We start from the raw sequence: 18,205 nt of genomic DNA, 5'->3' as shown, positions 1-18,205 counted from the left end.
GAAACATACAACTTATCTAAGACATCCACAGCTCATACTATTATCAGCAACTTTTAAATTAATTACCAACATAGTCTACAACATGTTTCAAAGAGTTGAAAGAACAGGATAAAACATGACCAAAGTACAAGTCAGAATATAATGCTGGTAAGAGTGTTATGTGTTTTCAAGGACTAATTGATCATACCTGGTTCAGACTTCACAAAGGAGATGGTATTGAGGCTAACTTAAATATGTTACTTAATGGATAACTACAAATTTATAACATAATAAAGGTGAGAAAGAGTTCCATATCTTTAATAGAAGAAAAGCTGAACTAATGCAAAGATTTCACACTAATTATTCTATACGCTAAGATGGAGAGTTAGATAGAAGAGTATCCTTTAAAACAGTCTTTACTTGTATTTTTTTTCGTTTCAAGTAGGTGAGTTTTCAGGGGCTTTTGTTTTGTATTTGTCTCATGTTCTGGAAACAAACAATACTTGGTACACAGAAGGCACATGATCAATTTTAAGATAGAAACCTTAACACTCATTCTCAGCTCATCATTTATCACATCCAGTTGGTCACTAGGCCCTGTAGATTTTACCTCCAGCATTTTTTGAATCCGTTCTCTTTGAACACTTTTATTTCCATTGTCTTATTTCAAGCCTTTATTTTTTAACCCAGTTACTACAATACCCTTCTAATCTACATTTTCTTAAAAGACTTAACTTCTTAAACAAAGCATTTCACATCAAGCCCTAAAAATATCCATTGCACACAAAAGGGGTCCTTAAGCTTCTAGGTGGTGGTTTAGCCTCTAAATCATGTCCGACTCTTGCAGCCCCAGGGACTGTATCCCACCAAGCTCCTCTGTCCATGGGATTTCCCAGGCAAGAATACTGGAGTGGGTTGCTGTTTCCTTCTCCAGGGGATCTTCCCAACCCCGAGATGGAACCAGGGTCTCTTGCACTGCAGGCGGATTCTTTACCAATTGAGCCACCAGGGAAGCCAAACTTCTAGAGGTGGCAGCAAATCATACTGTTCTTTGAGTGTAGACTGTAAATGAAAGACCATTTGAGAAAATCTGAAGTGTTTAGGATTGGTCAAGATGAGGCAAAGGTTAATGAAACGACCCTTCAAATTCTGGATGGGAAACTAGCAGCCCATGGTTTGCAGTCATAAAATGGTCCATGAAGTCAGGATCAGAAGTTATCATTCTGATTATCACACATATTAGGATCACGTGTGCGCCTGGTTGTGTATATTACCATCTGGAATCACCTGGTCTTATCGAGTTATGGAGTGACCTAATGAAAGCTCAGCTATGCTGCTGCTGCTGCTAAGTCGCTTCAGTGTCCGACTCTGTGCAACCCCATAGACGGCAGCCCACCAGACTCCCCCGTCCCTGATATTCTCCAGGCAAGAACACTGGAGTGGGTTGCCATTTCCTTGTCCAATGCATGAAAGTGAAAAGTGAAAGTGAAGTCGCTCAGTCGTGTCTGACCCTCAACGACCCCATGGACTGCAGCCTTCCAGGCTCCTCCATCCATGGGATTTTCCAGGCAAAGTACTGGAGTGGGGTGCCATTGCCTTCTCCGAAGCTCGGCTATACTGCCAGGTAAACGGCGACATCTTGAGCAGTCAGGGGTACATCTTTTTGAATGAAGTTGATATTTGGAACAAAAAACATCTTATTTTTCTCATAGGGAAATTACACTTGTTCAGGGATAAAATGATTCATTCTCAGTCTTATGGGAAGGTTTAGGGTTCAAGGGAAGAATGTTCCTATTAGGGAACACAATCACAATTCCACCAATTTGTATCTGAAGATTGAATAAGTATCTCTCCTTTCATATTCCTATTTAATTTCGAGAATCACTATTTTTTCTCTTTTTCTACTTCTGTGTAGCACATATACGACCTGAGGAATGGTCATCACCTCAAGACCCTTGACATGGAAAACAGTGGCCCTCATGAAGTGGAGCTCTGCTTGTTTCTCATCTGATAAGCTGGGCACTGAAATCTGCTGCTTGTGTACATAGGTTCTTGTGGTTTTCAGTGACCAACAGTTTTGTTCTCTCTTAGTTTTGACTCAGGCCTTTTTGGGGCAACTCGTGTCTTCCCATAGAAACCCATGTTTCTAACTCCTTGTCCAATGTTACTTGTCAGGCAAGAAATATTTACAGGTGACCAAAGGCATAAAAAGAGTTCCTGGAACTGTTTTTGCATAGCACTGAAAGCTGATAGCTTCTCTCCAAATACCCTGACTTAATATAGGTGCTATTAGGAAGGAGACTCTTGCTGTCTGCTAAAAATGGGACAGCCATCATTACCCCATGACTTCAGTGAGTTCCTGTGCTTTTTTCCTCTCATTCTATAATGGGCATTTTATCAGTTCTTAAATTTACTTCTTCCTACTGTTGAAACGCATGAATGCAAAGTGCTATGACCCAGATAACCACGATAGTGTGGTCACTCACCTAGAACCAGACATCCTGGAGTGCGAAGTCAAGAAGGCCTTAGGAAGCCTTACCACAAAGCTAGTGGAGGCCATGGAATTCCAGCTGAGCTATTTAAAATTCTAAAGGATGATGCTGTTAAAGTGCTGCTCTCAATATGTCAGGAAATTTGGAAAACTCAGAAGTGGCCACAGGATTGGAAAATGTCAGCTTTCATTTCAATCCCAAAGAAGGGCAAAGCCAAAGTATGTTCAAATTACCATACAATGTGATGCTCAAAATCCTTCAAGCTAGGTGGCACTAGTGGTAAAGAAACCGCCTGCCAATGCTGGAGTTGTAAGAGATGCAAGTTTGATCCCTGGGTGAGGGAAGATCCCCTGGAGAAGGAAATGACAACCCACTCCAGTATTCTTGCCTGGGAAATCCCATGGACAGAGGAGCTCAACGGGTCTCAGTTCATGGGGTCGCAAAAATTCAGAGACCACTGAAGCGACTTAGCACAGCACACAGGCTTCAGTAGTATGTGAACTGAGAACTTCCAGATGTACAAACTGAGTTTTCAAGAGGCAGAGGAACTAGAGATCAAATTGCCTACATTTGTCGGATCATAGAGAAAGCAAGGGAGCTCCAGAAAAATATGTTTTATTGACTGTGCTAAAGCCTTTGACTGTGTGGATCACAATAAACTGTGGAAAATTCTTAAAGAGATGGGAGTACCGGGTTACCCTACCTGTCTGCTGAGAAATCTGTAGGTAGGTCAAGAAGCAACAGTTAGAATTGGACAAAGAACTGACTGGTTCAAAATTGGGAAAGCAGTATGACAATGCTGTATATTGTCATCCTGCTTATTTAGCTTATATGCAGAGTATTTCATGTGAAATGCCAGCCTGGGTGAGTCACAAGCTGAAATCAAGATTCCTGGGAGAAATTTCAACAACCTTAGATATGCAGATAATACCACTCTAACGGCAGAAAGTGAAGAGGAACGAAAGAGCCTCTTTGATGAGGGTGAAAAGCTGACTTAAAACGCAGCATTCAAAAACCTAAGATCATGGCATCCAGTCCCATCAGTTAATGGCAAATAGAAGGGGAAAAAGTGGAAGCAGTGACAGATTTTATTTTCTTGGGTTCCAAAATCACTCCAGACAATGACTGCAGCCATGCAATTAAAAGATGCTTGCTCCTTGGAAGGAAAGCTATGACAAACCCAGCCAGTGTATTCAAAAGCAGAGGCATCTTTTTAATATGTGACAAAGTCAAAGCTAAGGTTTTTTTAGTAGTCATGTACAGATGTGACAGGTGGACTGGAAAGAAGGCTGAGCGCCAAAGAATTGATGGTTTTGAACTGCCGTCCTAGAGAAGACTCTTGAGAATCCCTTGGAGAGCAAGGAGCTTAAACCGAAACCTAAAGGAAATCAACCAAAATATTCATTTGAAGGACTGTTGCTAAAGTTGAAGCTCCAATAGTTCCGCCCCCTGATGTGAAGAGCTGACTTACTGGGAAAGACTCTGACTCTGGGAAAGACTGAAGGCAGAAGGAGAAGGGCTGCATCAGAGGATAAGATGGTTAGAAAGTATCACTGACTCAATGGTCATGAATCTGAGTAAACTCCGGAAGGTAGTGAAGGACAGGAGAGCCTGTCATGCTGTAGTCCATGGGGACACAAATACAAGACTTAATGACTGAACGACAACAACACTGTTGAGGGGGAAAGATCCAGGTATATTTGGAGAATGCCTGATACAATAACAGTGAAGACAAACAGTATGACAAGTTAAACTACGCTCCATTGCTGTGGAATACCTAAACTGCACCCTCTCCTCTACACTGGCCGTAGTATTACTGTTTGTAAAAGAATATTATGAAATGCAGATACATTTGTTTAACCACTTTGGGCGGTTAAGACACTTAAGTTGCAAGTACAAGCTTTTTTCTTGTATGTGTCTGCTGCTGCTGCTGCTGCTGCTGCTGCTAAGTCGCTTCAGTCGTGTCCGACTCTGTGCGACCCCATAGACAGCAGCCCACCAGGCTCCCCAGTCCCTGGGATTCTCCAGGCAAGAACACTGGAGTGGGTTGCCATTTCCTTCTCCAATGCATGAAAGTGAAAAGTGAAAGTGAAGTCGCTCAGTTGTGTCCGACTCTTAGTGACCCCAGGAATGCAGCCTACCAGGCTCCTCTGTCCATGGGATTTTCCAGGCAAGAGTACTGGAGTGGGTTGCCGTTGCCTTCTCCGTCTTGTAAATGTCTAGCGGGCTACTAAACCAATGTGCCAACAACCCAAAGGGGTTTTGCCGCGCTCTGAAGGCACTCTGAGGATTCAGGAGCCCTGGCTCAGACTAGCTTGGTGACTTAGACTCGCTGGACCTCCTTTTCCTCTCTGTAAAATGGAGCAGGTACGGGGGCTGGATCTGGATATTCTCTGGACTGTGCCGTGATTAGTCACTCAGTCGTGTCTGACTCTTTGCGACCCTGTGGACTGCTGCCCACCAGGCTCCTATGTCCACTGGGGATTCTTCAGGCAAGAACACTGGAACGGGTTTCCATGACCTTCTCCAGGGGATCTTCCCGACCCAGGGATCGAACTCAGGTCTCCCGCACTGCGGTCGGAGTCTTTACCGTCTGAGCCACCAGGAATACCTGAGTCCAGTCACAAAAGTGCCAGAACGGCCCTCGGGCAGCCACCTTTACCGGTGAGGAGAAGTGGGGGGAGGGCCCCAGCGGGAGCCCCTGGGATTTGTCTCCTAGGGGTGTGGGCGGAAGGGCCCGGAGCGCCAGCCGTGGGCGGAGCCACCCCCGCCTGAGCCACCTTCCTTCCTGCCCGCTCAGGCCCAGGCGCTCCCGCCATACACTCCGGCCAGCCCTCCGCTCCCAGCACTCTGGTTCCAGGGCGGCCCGGGGCGGGGGGACGCGGTTGGCGGCGACACCGGAGGGGGGTGAGTGGGCGGGTCAGGAAGTGGGGGCGCGGCGGCCCGGGAGCGGGCCTGAGGAGAGCCGCGGGGCTCGGCTACGCGGAGGCGGGAGACGCCGGGCGGCGCTGGAGCCACGAGGAAGCCTCCCCGGCCTCCGCGGGGACGATGGCGGAGGAAGAAGGTGACCGGCCCCGGGGTCCGGCGCGCGTACAGCCGCCAGAGGTCTCGGGAAAAAAGGACCGGGAGACCCGGGCGGCGGGTGGCCGTGGCTGTCCGGCGGGAAGGAGCGGGACCGCGGCGAGGGGGGCGGGAGGTGTGCGGAGACATTGAGAGGGAGTGGAGTGGACGGCCTGAAGTCGTGCCGGCTCGAGTGGGAGGCAGAAGTGGAGCTTGAAGTTGGAAATCGGGTCGCGAGAGAGAACGCCGTGGGGGGAGTGGCTGAGAGGAAGGGCCGGGAGCTGCTGGTGAGCGGAGCGGGGGACGGACTCGGGTTGAGATGGCCGTGCGAGTGCTGAGTGTCTCTTCGGGAGTGAAAGTCGTGTAGCCGAGTGCCCCTCAGGCTGAGTGCGCTCCTGAGAGGTCTGTGGGTGCTGACCAGGTCACCCCCGGGTAAGAGGAGCCGCACGCCAAGTGGGGGGACAGAAAGAGGCTTGGGTTTGGGATGAAAGGGTAAGTGAGGTGGATTGGGAGGAGACGAAGCAGAAACGGAAGAGTGAAGGTCAGCCAATTTCATTTACAGGTTTAGGGGGCGACGGCACAGGGAGAAGGAATGGGTGGCTTTGGGGGGATCCGGAAGCCCGGAGTGCTTTGAGGGTGAAAGTAGGTGGGCTGGAGAAAGCTTTTCACGTCTTCAGGGCCACTGCCAAGACAGCTCACTCAGTGTTGATCCACAGAAGTTGATAGGTATGAGAGAAAAATGGAGAGCTGGGTGGAACTTCGCCAGCGAGAGAGGTTCTAGGAAATATTTGTGTCACATGTTCATAATAGGCACGGTACTTTCAGGCATAGATATAATGATATCGCCTGACTGAGCAGTTAGAGTTTTCATTTTGGAAAATATGATTTTTAACCTTGTTGAGGAGGGTTGTGAACGTGGTGATCTGTTTAGACTGAAACGTTGCTAAACCAGGAATGCAAGAAGGGAGTCTGAAGAATTCAGTGGAAAACAGTTAAAAAAAAATTAATTTTAAGAATTGTTTGTTCTATGACTTGCTGCTCTGTTCCTGCTCTCACTCTTGCTTCATATTTGCCTCCTCCTCCTCTTTAAGTTTTCTGGGTTAAAACTGGTCTAATTTAAGACACTGTACCTAAAAACAGCTTCAAAACTAAACTCTTTGTAGTTGGTAAGGAAGAATGTATTTCTCTTTGTTGCCTTGGTTTTATCTTTGGTTGCAGTATATGTGATACATTTTTTCCTACTTTTTACTTTTCTAACTACTGCAAATCTCTGGGGGTGGGTTGATAAGCTCACTTATATGTTTCCATGAGAACTTAAAGCATAAAAAAATTAAAACTGCAGTACTAAAAGTCTTCAGTATTATATATCATGCTAATGAGAAATTGTTTTAACAGGTTAAAGTTAGACCTAATTAAACAGACATGATATGGAACCAGTTATGATTTCATAAGCCATACAAGTTTGTGAAATTTACTTCCGTGATATAAAGTGAAAAATGACTTTTGTTTGTAGAACCACAGATAATCCAAAGGAATGATATACATCTTACTTGGAATAATTAATGCATTGAAGTTTTGTTAAGTTATAGTTTCATTCAGCAGACTTTTAATTCCATAAATATTTGGCTATCTAATGTGTTAGCTGTGCTTCCCCAATGGCTCAGCAGGTAAAGAATATACCTGCAATGCAGGACACAGGCGATATGGGTTTGATCTCTGGGTTGGGAAGATCCCCTGGAGGAGGAAATAACAATCCACTCCAATATTCTTGCCTGAAAAAATCCCATGGACAGAGGAGCCTGGAGGGCTACAGCCCAAAGGGTCGCAGAGAGTCAGACATGACTAAGCACAGCAACAACTAGTAATTAAATTCTTATTTATTGTAATCTAGTAATGTTATTTATAGTAAACCTGTCTGTGTGCTAGGCATTATTCTGAGTACTTTATGTTTATTAGGCACTCCATACTTTTTTTCAAAATGCATGTTATTTGTATTCACTGTATTAAAATTTGACTAAATGGTCTATTTTACTTGTATCCACATGTTTTCTATATTGCTTTTCTGCTTATCATTCACTTCACTTGGACCCTTTTCTTTGTCCCACGTTTTCTCTAAGTAAATACTCTTTGGGAATCTCATCTTCTCTTGATGCTGTAGAGAGTCATGGTATTACATTTGTATATCTTGGAACAAATGTTAGAGCAAAGAAAGTGACAGCCTTGAGTAAAGCAGTATCACACTTCTTTTGGAAATTGCTATGTATAGTCTAGATGGACATTTGAAAGCCTGTTTGTAGCCCTGTTAACTGTATGATGTGAAGATCACAGAGCCAGAGACTGAAATAGTAGGTTGTTCCTGTGGCTGTGTTATCATTTTTATTTACTGGACTTTTTCTTTACAATGCTAAAATTATAAGATAGCGAAAAGAAAACTTGAATTCTAACCCAGAGCTTTCCTATCAGAATGAATAACCTGGTTTATCCACTGCATTGGTCTTTGTTGCTTATCCACCTAGGGATTCTGGGCTTTGTTTGTCAATTATGAAGTTAAAAGGTCAGCATAAAGAAAATGAGATAAAATTTGCATCCAGTCAGTTTTGTTGTATAGTCACAGGCAAAAAGTTTAGGAACAAGATGGAAGAGATTGGTTAAAAAGGTTACTGTATTTCCTAAGTAGTACTTTTTGCTCCCACAATTTAATGCCACTGAAATTGGCATGTCTTAAAATCAGGTATTTAATATGTTAGTGTTTTGTTTTGTTTTCCTCTTGAAAAACTTATAAATAGTGTCTTAAAATATATGACATTTTAGAATCAAGAAAACAGTACTGAAATTCCCTGGCGGTCCATTGCTTAGGACTCTGAGCGTCCACTTCAGGGGTAATGGGTTTGATCTCTAGAGAACTAAGATCCCGCATCCTGTGCAGCATGGATGCAAAAAACAAAACAAAAAACCCCATGTGTGTGCACACTCTATTAAAATCTCTGTAAAGTGATTCATTTTATAGAGAAATTTTTTTTTTAAGAAAAATGATAGCTCTTTGTGAAGAACACTTTTCTGTGAATATCCTCATCCTTGTTATCTTAAATGCATACTTTTAGACTCTGTGTAATAAAAAAAAAAGCCCCATCTAACCCATTGGTCATATATTTTGTTTGGCTTGCCTGGTTGCTCAGACAGTAAAGAATCAGCCTGCAGTGCAGGAGACCTGAGTTTGATCCCTGGGTCAGGAAGATACCCTGGAGAAGGAAATGGCAAAGCACTCCAGTATACTTGCCTGGAGAATCCCATGGACAGAGGAACCTGGCGGGCTCTAGTCCACCATGCCGCAAAGCGTTGGATACAATGAGCGACTAACACTTTAACTTTCAGTAGAACAACACTTTAACTTTCAGTAGATTTATTTACTTGATTTCTGAAATTACCCAATTACATTTTTAAAAAAATCTAATACTATTAACGTGTTTAATCATGGATGTGTGTCTACTAAGTAAATGTCTTGTGGTTATAATTTTTTCTTATATTCTTTTTAAAATTTTTTATGTATTTATTGTATTTTTGGCTGTGTTGGTGCTTTGTTGCTGGGCTTTCTGTGGTTGTGGGGTGGAGGACTACTCTCCAGTTGTGGTGCACAGGCCTCTCATTGTAGTGGCTTCTCTTGTTGTGGGGCACAGGCTGTACGGTGCTCAGGCTTCAGTAGTTGTGGTGCACGGCCTTAGTTACCTCGCGGCATGCGGAATCTTCCTGGACCAGGGACCAAACCCACGTCTCCTGCATTGGCAGGCAGATTCTTAACCACTGGACCACCAGGGAAGCCCTGTGTTCTTTTTCAATAAAATTTAAAATGATCGCTTGCATCAAAAGACTTTGTTTGGCTTTACATAAATTTTCATTCTTGTTGACTGCTTCTAACTTTTGCTTTAACCCATAGCAAAATTAAAAGGAAATCATAAATGAGGAACATAATAGTATTTATTAGTTGTCCCAGATTTGTATGCAAAAATGCTCAATATCCATGGTATGACTTTTCTAATAATGTCATTTTTCTGATCTGTTCACTGACTTTGCTACTTAACATGATTATAAAATAAAGAATAAATGATATAAAAATGGTTAAAATTTAGACAAGTCAGACAGAAGCCACTGAGTATATGGTATTTTTTTCCCTCAGTATGTCAGTGTTGAGAGACATTTTTTTTGTTTGTTGTTGAAAGACATTTTAACAAACATATGAATTTGCTTTGAAGCTCTTTTAAAATAAATTTTATTCATTTTCCACAGTAAGAATTAGCCACCTGATATCAGCAATAGTAGCTGATTCATTTCTCCTTTTTTGACTTCTCTTTTTAGACTCATTTTTCTATCCTTAAGCCATTATGAAGAGAAAAGAAAAAACCCTGCTTCTATAGAAAAGAGATAAATTCTTGTACCACCTTCATGATAGTGTTCTATACCTACATGACACAGTCTACCTCATAATTAACTAGGGAGGAAGAGTAATTAGGGAGAATAGTAAATTCTTGTTTAATTTGGAATTTGGTTTACTGATTTGAAAGTACTTTCTGCATTACATTTTTTTTAATCAGTTGTAGAAATGGTAGTGTAATGGAAAATTTTCTGAGAGCTTCCCAAATATAGGGATTTTTGTAGGTTCAGCCTATTTTCTGATACCTAAATCTCTAAGACTGTTGAATGATAATGATAACACAGCACTGTGAAATTCTGTAGAACTTTCAGGATTTTAAACAAATGAAGTATTATTTTATGATCAATTTATGTTATTATATTTTTATTTTTTAAAAATTGTTAATTCATGAATAATGCATATGATACTCTCAGGTAACTTGAAAAATAAGCCAATTTATTAAATAACACTTTGTTCTCCAGTCATTCTGGAAGAGAGTTTACTTATTTTAGGATGTTTTGAAAATAGCATCATCTCAAGAGAAGAGCTCAGTTTATCAATAAGACTCTGAAAGCATGGATTGGAGGCAGAACTTATATTGTCTTTTGGTTTGTAGGAATGTTTGTTTTGCAGGGAGTGCTAAAATAACTATGAAAAGAGTTATCTTTGGTACTAATAGTTCTTCATGGGACTTTTGCCTTAGTAAAATAAAGGTAAATCAGTTCAAGATACAGACAGAATAATTTGTTACACACATTGTAATAACATCTCAAATATTTTAAGGACCAACTATAGAACTGCGCCAAAGAAAAAAGCCAAAGTCTTCAGAAAATAAAGAATCTGCCAAAGAAGAAAAAATCAATGACACTCCAGTTCCTGAAAGAGCTCCAAAATGTAAGTTAGATTTGGAGGTTTTTTTACTATTATAAAAATAGTTACGTTAGATAGTATATTTTACAGTAATATTTTAAATTATAAATTAATTTTGTCTTAAGTATGTGGTGATATCAGTCAGCTTTCATTAGGTTTTGCTGTAGAACAATTCCTAAGTGTCACTGGCTTACAGAAAGCGTTTATTTCTGATTAACTTGCATATTGTGGCTGTCAGTTGGCTGGTGAAGCTTCATGTGTCCTGAAGGAACAGTCTCTATTTGGGATGTGTTCTTGTGGCAGAGAACAAGAGCAGGAGACAGGCGGAGTCATGCAGTACCTCCTAAAGGTTTTGCTGAACTGCACACTGTCACTTGTACTTGCATTCTGTTGGCCCAAAGAAGTCATCCAGTCAGTCCAGGCAATGGGATGGAGAAGTTTATTCTGACTACAGGATGCATGGCAAGTCATGTGGTAATGGGCAGGGATGAAGAATCTTTACAGGAAAGGACAAAGTAGTTGGGAGTAATAATAATAGTCTACCACATTCTGGCCTTTTGGTCATAAATATTTATTTCTCTCCCTCAGACAAAATACACTTGGTACCTCCCTGACTCCAAGGAAGACACTCAGTCTTACCTAGTGAGGGCATCAGTCTTGAACCTAAGGTCATCTTATCAGGGTCTATTCAGGGTCAGCTCTGACTCATTCTGATCCAAAATAATTGAAAAAACAAGTTGCTTGCTATGTGTCAGGGGTCCCCAAACCCAGTCCTATGTTCAGAGATTGAACAATATAAAACAAAATCAGCAGAGAGAAAAGGCATATGGGTGAAAAGAAACTGGGCAAAAGCTTCCAGGACACAGAGGACATGCATAATTCCTTCAGCCTCAATTTGTGGGATTTGTAGTTTTGTCTGCCTGGGAAGCTTATTAACAACTCTGCTCGGGATTTTTAGTGTGGCTGATCATGTAACCTCTGCTTAATACATGCAAAAGTTCTAGACTCCTAGAAAGAAAGCAGTAGATGTGAAGCATACTGTTTGCACTAAGTTAGACACAGTAAACCACTCATTAGAAAATGATGGGAAACCTTTGGAAATCCAGGTTCCCAAAGACCAAGAGCCTAGCTTTTAAGCAGGCTTTTCTTAGCAAAGCAGTTATAAGCCTGCTATGGTAATCTTTTCTGTACATGTCCCCTTTTCCGTTATACCATTTTTGGTTGGAGACAGGATAACCAAAATAAATGCTTCCATTCAGAAAGAGGAAGAGTAAGAGACACATTAAACACTGGTCCACAGCAACTTTTAAATCCTACTAGGTAAATATGAGGTCTTCCTCCTCTGGGGAAGGGAATGTTTCTTGATTAGTTACTAGCTGTTTTTCTTGGGGGTAGTTGCCCAGCTCATTGTTCTTTGTGGATCTTGGCTTTATCCTCTGAAGGTCCTTTCTTTTCCATTATCCTCCTGAACCATATCTGAAAGTGGCTTTGGAGAATATGCCATCCTTAGGAGCTGAACAGCTTTTACAAATAGATTCTTCCCAAAGGGAGTTCAAAGCCAATTTATATAAATTTGTTAAAATAAGATAAACATTTTAGGAGATGGAAAATAATAATCTGTCATATGTGTGATAAATCATTTTATAAAACTGTTTCCTGTGAATAGTTGCAATTTTAGTACTAACTTTTGTTTTTATTACTTTAGGTAACAGGATCACAAAAGAGATTATTACTAGAGTACCTTGATTATGAACTGCTTTGATTAGAACAGAACTGGCCCATTTGCCAGCAGACATGAAGAGGAAAATAGGAGTCCGAGCTGTAGTGTTGAAGTTAGTATTGTTAGTCTTTTCAACTGCTGCTGCTGCTGCTGCTGCTGCTAAGTCGCTTCAGTCGTGTCCAACTCTGTGCGACCCCAGAGATGGCAGCCCACCAGGCTCCCTCGTCCCTGGGATTCTCCGGGCAAGAATAGTGGAGTGGGTTGCCATTTCCTTCTCCAATGCATGAAAGTGAAAAGTGAAAGTCAAGTCGCTCAGTCCTGTCCGACTGGCAGCGACCCCATGGACTATATAGCCTACCAGGCTCCTCTGTCCATGGGATTTTCCAGGCAAGAGTACTGGAGTGGGGTGCCATTTGAGAAATACTTTAAGTAACAAAGGCTGATAAAGATGAATCCTTAGGGCAATGACCAAATCAAGGGCATGACTGGTCACATAGTCTGTTAAAACGTATGAGGTTTAAAGTAGTTCCTAGTAACTCCTTTCAGTTGAATAAAGCACTCGGGGAAAAGAACAAAAGGTGTGGCTTTTGTAACAAATAAGCAAAGCTTGATTAGTTCAAAATGCATGTAGTTAAATCTCTGAGAGAAGCATATCTAGAAGAAAAATTTGGGGTATAGTTATTGGAGAACAGAGCTGACTGGAATCAAGTAGGTAAAAAACCAATAAAATTGTTTTTTTCTTTGCAAAAATGAATGATTTAATTTTGTAAAATTAAGGTACAACTTACAATAAAATGCACAGAATCATAGGTATTAAGTGAATTTTAGTACTTGAATACAATTAACATACGTAACATTTCTCTTATCCCAGAAAGTTCTTTTGTATCCCTTTCCAGTAGAGTTCCCCTGTGCCCCCTAAAACAACCACTCTTCTGATATTTTTCAATATTGATTAACTTTGCATGTTATAGAATTTCATGTAAATAGAATCACACAACATACATGCCTTTGTGTCTGGATTCTTTTACTTAGTTCAGTGTTATTCTTAAAATATAATCATTTTGAGATTCATTCATCTTGCTGTAAGAGTTTATTCCTGCTTTTCTAGTTGGATATTTGAGTAATTTCCAGGATTTAGCTATTATGAATAAGGCTGCTATGAAAACTTGTACCGGTCTTTTTGTGGATATCTATTTTTATTTCTCTTGGAGAAGGAAATGTCAAGCTACTCCAGTATTGTCTGGGAAATCCCATGGACAGAGTAGCCTGGTGGGTTACAGACTACGAGGTCACAAAGATTCAGACATGACTTAGCAACTAAACAACGCAACAATTTTTATTTCTGTTAGGTAAATACCTAGGCAAATTGTCAGCTAAGCTTAGAGAGAGACATACTGTCAACAGAGCTGCCAGCCTAGGTTAAGAAGAACCCAACTATTCATGTCAATGGTGTTTGAATTCCCAACTTTCTACATTCAGGAAGCAGGCCGAATAGGCTGCTCTTAGGGTATCTTTCTTGAGGAGTAAGTGTTTTTTGCCTTTGAAGGGAAGTAGATATTTGTGATGAACGGGGCAAACCCTGATGGATTCTTCAGTTCACAAATATTTTCTCCCTTCCCTGAAAATGCGTTATATGTTCTTTCCCATTACGGTGTTGATTCGGAGTGCCTCTCTGAAACAGAGTGTACTTACCTACCCCATTGTCAGGTTTATATATGTGACTTGCCTGAGCCAATGGACTGTGAGTTAAAGTAGCAGTGTACTTGTTCTAATCAGAAATTGGAAGAGGCATTGTATGTTTTTGCCTGTTCTGGTCTTTTCCTCTGTAATGAGAACAGCATGTCCCAAATAGGGACTGATTCCGTTCTGGAACTCTGAAGATACAAGAAGAGCCATAGCTAATCTAAAATCTGGAATTGAGTGGAGAGTGACTGCTGATCCAAAATCCATAGTAACATAAGTGAGAAACAAATATTTGTTTTCTAAGCCATTGGAAGTATGGGGGTCACTTCTTTACTACAGCAAAGCCAACTAATACAGTGATCATTTAATGTTTTGGAAAATACAGTATAAGCAATTGTTCTATTAAGCAATTTAGAGATAGCTACTATAGAACAGTATTTTCCCCCAACTACAAAAATGTGTTTTTAGGATCAAAAATGTGGAAATAGAGAAAAGTATAATAAAAATAAAATATATGCATAATTCTACTAGATAATAGCTATTAAAATTTTGACAAGTACTGCTTATATTTTTTCAATGTATTTGTACTTTTTTCTTTTGTTTATTTTACTTTTTGTGAAATTGAATACTATGTTTCTTTTTTTTTTTTTTTGGGCTGTGTGGCTTATGGGATCTCAGTTCCCTACAAGGGAGTTAATTTGGGGTTGAAACATACAGAAGTTTTTTGATTAGGCCTGTTTGTGACTAATGTAACTTAACTGGAAATCAGTCCTTTACTTTCCAGTTTTCCAATTTTAAATGGTAATTTTTTTTTTTTTTTTTGGCCATGCTACACAGCTTGCTGGATCTCAGTTCCCTAACCAGGAATTGAACCCTGGTTGGGCCATGACAGTGAAAGCCCGAAATTCTAACCACTAGACCACCAGGGAACTCCCATGATAATTTTTAAATAAATAATTTCCAGGACCCAGAGCTCTTTATTTTCTCTAAAACATATATACTTATACACTGAACAGTGATAGCTTGATTCCAGCTTTGACTCTACAGAATCTTCACAAACAAAATAGTACGAAGGTAAGGCATTTATATGTAGGATTTGGTTGAATATATTTTTTGTAATAGCCCTTGATTATCAGGATTAATTTTCATTGTCCAGGAATTAATTTAAAAGATACAGGAAAAGATACATGTTTAGAAACTGTATAGTACTTTTACCAAATTACCATGTTAGGTAAGTTTTCTTGTAGTCTTTTTATAGGTTACGTTGTGTCAACACTGCTTTAATTAACTATCTTATATATTTTTGCAAGTATGCTTTTTAGCCCAATAATAATAACTATTATTTACTGAGCTCTTGCTTTGTGCCAGGGCAAATGCTTTCCATTTGCTATTGGAAACAGTAATTGTAAAATAATTGTGTCATGCTGATTCTTTTTAAAAAACATTTATTTGCATATTTATTTTCATCTTTGGCCAAGTCAAATGACTTGTGGGATCTTGGTTCCCTGACTGGGGATTGAACCCTCGCCCTTGGCAGTGAAAACAAAGTCAACCACTGAATCGCCAGGAAATTCTCTGATTCTAATATTTGATTTATTGGGTAGTATCTTTCAAGCATTTTTAATATAGTTCTTATTAATTTACTGATATCTAGCTAGTATTTTGGCACCTCACTCCAGTTCTCTTGCCTGGAAAATCCCATGGATGGAAGAGCCTGGTAGGCTGCAGTCCATGGGGTTGCGAAGAGTCGGACACGACTGAGCGACTTCACTTTCACTTTTCACTTTCAGGCATTGGAGAAGGAAATGGCAACCCACTCCAGTGTTCTTGCCTGGAGAATCCCAGGGACGGGGGAGCCTGATGGGCTGCCATCTCTGGGGTCTCACAGAGTCGGACACGACTGAAGCGACTTAGCAGCAGCAGCTAGTATTTAATGTCTCTGATGTGCTATGCATACCAGTATTTATTAAATAATTTATTAAGCTGCAGTTTTAGTTTAGCTAAATTCATAAGTTAACAGGTTTGTTTTTACAAACCTGTCAGTCATTCAGTAACGTAACACTGGGCATTGGACCTTGAGGCCTGGGCTTAATTTACTGAATCTTTTTTTTTCCCCTGTAGTTTTATTGAGATATAATTGACATACAGCACAGTATATGCATAATGATTTAACTTGCATACATCATGGAATAATTATCACAAAAGTTCATTAGATACAGAATTAAAGAAATAGAAATTACAGAATTAAAGAAATACAAAAAATTTTTTCATTGAGAACTCTTAAGCTTTACTGTCTTAACAGCTTTCATATATACCATAGCAATATTAATTATATTTACCATATAGTGCATTGCATCCCTAGTACTTATTTATCTTACAGCTGGAAGTTTGTACATTTTGACTACCTTCATTCAGTTCCCTCTTCCCCACCTCTCACCTCTGGTAACCACAAGTCTGATCTTTTTCTCTCTGAGTTTGTTTTTGAAGTGTAATTGACCTACAACAATATGTTAGTTCCTGTTACACAACATAGTGAATCGATAGTTCTGTAGATTTCAAGATGGTGACCACCGTAAGTCGCCTTGCCATCTGTTAGCATACAAAGATGTATTCTGTCTACCAGGGGGACAGTGGCCGGGAGGAATTGTTATGGAGTTTGAGATTGATGTGTACACACTGCTGTGTTTAAAATGAATAACCAACAAAGACCTACTGCATATCACTGGGAACCCTGCTCAGTGTTATGTGGCAGCCTGAATGGGAGGGGAGTTTGGGGGAGAGCAGATACATGTATATGTACAGCTGAGTTGCTTTGCTGTGTAACTGAAACCATCAAAGCATTGTTAATTGCCTATACTCCAAAGTAAAATTAAAAGTTTTTTTAAAAAAAGATATATAATTATTGACTATAGTCCCCGCACTGTACATTTCATACCTGTGATTCATTTATTTTGCAGCTAGAAGTTTGTATGTCATAATCCCCTTCATCTATTTCTTCATCCCCGCACTTCTCTGCTGTCTGGCAACCACCTGTTTGTTCTCTGTACCTGACTTTCTTTCTGCTTTGTTATGTTGTTCGTTTGGTTTTTTTAGATAACACATATAGATGAAATCATATAGTATTTATTATTTTTATACTGAATCTTAATAGTTGTAGAAGGGTTAATCATCCTGTGTATAGAAAATTCACATGTGTTCTCTGCTTTTGACAAGAAGTATTTACATATATATATATATATAAAACAGTTGTGTATGATGTTTTAAATATATAATCATCAACAATCATTACCTTGTATAATTCAAAGAGCTATAATTTGTAGTATGTAAAGTATTCTTCAATACAAAATTACTTGATAAGGGAAAAAAATAACAATAGTAATTCTAAATGAACCTGAATTTTTTTCTCTAGATATTTGGTAGTACATTCCTTTTACTCCTTTTTTTAAATTGATAGACTTATTTATTTTTTTAAACTTTTTCTTTTGTATTGGAGTATAGCCAATTAACAAACAATATTGTGATAGTTTCAGGTGAATACTGAAGAAATTCAGCCATAATATACATGAATCCATTGTGTATTATGTATATAATATGTATAATATACATGTGTCAATTCTACCCTGATAGACTTTAATTTTTAAAACTATTTTTAATTTATAGAAGAATTGAGTAGATAGTATAGTACAGAGTTCCTATCTTGCACACCCCCCATAAGAATTTTCCCTATTAGTAACATTTTATATTAGTATGGTTCATTTGGTACAAATAATGAATCATTTTATTGATACATTATTTTTGTTTTAGCATCAATAATATATATTATTAATTTTATTAGAGTATAGTTGCTTTCAGTCGCTTTAGATACTTTTTTTTTTTAAGTGGTTGATAGAATATTCCATATACTATCTTGTGTGCTCAGTTACTCAGTTGTGTCTGACTCTCTGCAACTTAATGGACTGTAACCCACCAGGCTCTTCTGTCCATGAGATTTCCCAG

At 39.8% G+C, this 18,205-nt stretch overlaps 1 protein-coding gene across 4 annotated transcripts in view; it reads left to right on the top strand.

Annotated features, from left to right (window-relative positions):
• The first annotated feature begins 5,406 nt into the window (after positions 1–5,406).
• The window catches only part of DPY19L4 (dpy-19 like 4), a 62,241-nt gene continuing 49,442 nt past the window's right edge, over positions 5,407–18,205 (top strand). The window contains exons 1-3 of one of the 4 annotated variants that reach the window (XM_059874492.1): positions 5,617–5,818; positions 10,720–10,830; positions 12,512–12,638. Coding sequence is in view for 1 of the 4 variants with exons in the window: in XM_002692815.7 (XP_002692861.1) it covers positions 5,520–5,535; positions 10,720–10,830 (127 nt within the window). In the remaining 3 variants the exon portion in view is untranslated. The other 3 variants (XM_002692815.7, XM_059874491.1, XM_010812253.4) reach the window with 3 other exon arrangements.

This window comes from Bos taurus, chromosome 14 (genome assembly GCF_002263795.3).
Source record: "Bos taurus isolate L1 Dominette 01449 registration number 42190680 breed Hereford chromosome 14, ARS-UCD2.0, whole genome shotgun sequence".
Classification (NCBI taxonomy): Eukaryota; Metazoa; Chordata; class Mammalia; order Artiodactyla; family Bovidae; genus Bos; species Bos taurus.
Note: the sequence above shows the minus strand (reverse complement) of the source record. Positions and strands in the feature narration are given on the sequence as shown.